Source organism: Eimeria mitis, genomic scaffold, assembly GCF_000499745.2.
Source record: "Eimeria mitis Houghton genomic scaffold, Emh_scaff476, whole genome shotgun sequence".
NCBI lineage: Eukaryota > Apicomplexa > Conoidasida > Eucoccidiorida > Eimeriidae > Eimeria > Eimeria mitis.
Window position 1 is genome coordinate 1,002 of NW_013573059.1, and position 831 is coordinate 1,832.

Genomic DNA, 831 nt, shown 5'->3' on the forward strand with positions numbered 1-831 from the left:
AAAAAGAATATTTCATACATATGTATAATATATATATATGAGGGGTGGTTGCTGCTGCTGCTGCTGCTGCTGCTGCTGCTGCTGCTGCTGTTTATATAAGGTGCTGCATATACACCTGAAACGGAAAAACTTTTTTATAACAAATTAAAAAAATAATTAAAATATATTATTTAATATATTAATAATATAAAATAAACAGAAACAAACCCCTGTGGCTGCTGCTGCTGCTGCTGCTGCTGCTGCTGCTGCTGCTGCTGCTGCTGCTGCGCCTGTCGCCTTGACGCCTCCCCTCCGAGCGAGGTCCTGCTGCTGCTGCTGCTGCTGCTGCTGCTGCTGCTGCTGCTGCTGGGGTGTATACAATTTGAAATAAATGATAAAGAAAGAGAAGAAGTATATTTATAGAATATAGTAGCAGCAGAATGTGGATATATTATTGTTGCTGCAGCAGCAGCAGCAGCAGCAGCAGCAGCAGCAGCAGCAGCAAGCTCCTGCAAATTGCTGCTGCAGTGTTGCTGTTATTTGTTGCTGCTATAATTCCTTATCAACAAACAGCAGCAGCAGCAACAGCAGCAGCAGCAGCAGCAGCAGCAGCAGCAGATATTTATAAAGATATAGATATATATGATGCTGAGGATACACCTGAAACAGACTCATCCTCAGAAGAAGAAGAAGATGACGACGACGACGACGAAGCAGCAGCAGCAGCAGCAGCAGCAGCAGCAGCAGCAGCAGATGATGATGATGAGGACCCCCTAGATGCACTGCTGCAGCGGGTGCTGGAGGGGACCCCAATTGCTGCTGCTCTTGCTGAGGCTTTGTCTCCTGCTGCAG

The 831-nt window shown here is 46.2% G+C and overlaps 1 protein-coding gene across 1 annotated transcript in view; it reads left to right on the forward strand.

The window, feature by feature from the left end:
* Positions 1-419: 419 nt before the first annotated feature.
* EMH_0013530 (4-diphosphocytidyl-2-C-methyl-D-erythritol kinase, putative) overlaps positions 420-831 on the forward strand; it is a gene marked incomplete at both ends in the record, with an annotated part of 2,092 nt that continues 1,680 nt past the window's right edge. The window contains one exon of the mRNA XM_013499856.1: positions 420-773. Coding sequence (XP_013355310.1) covers positions 420-773 — 354 coding nt within the window. The remainder of the gene's footprint in view (positions 774-831) is intronic.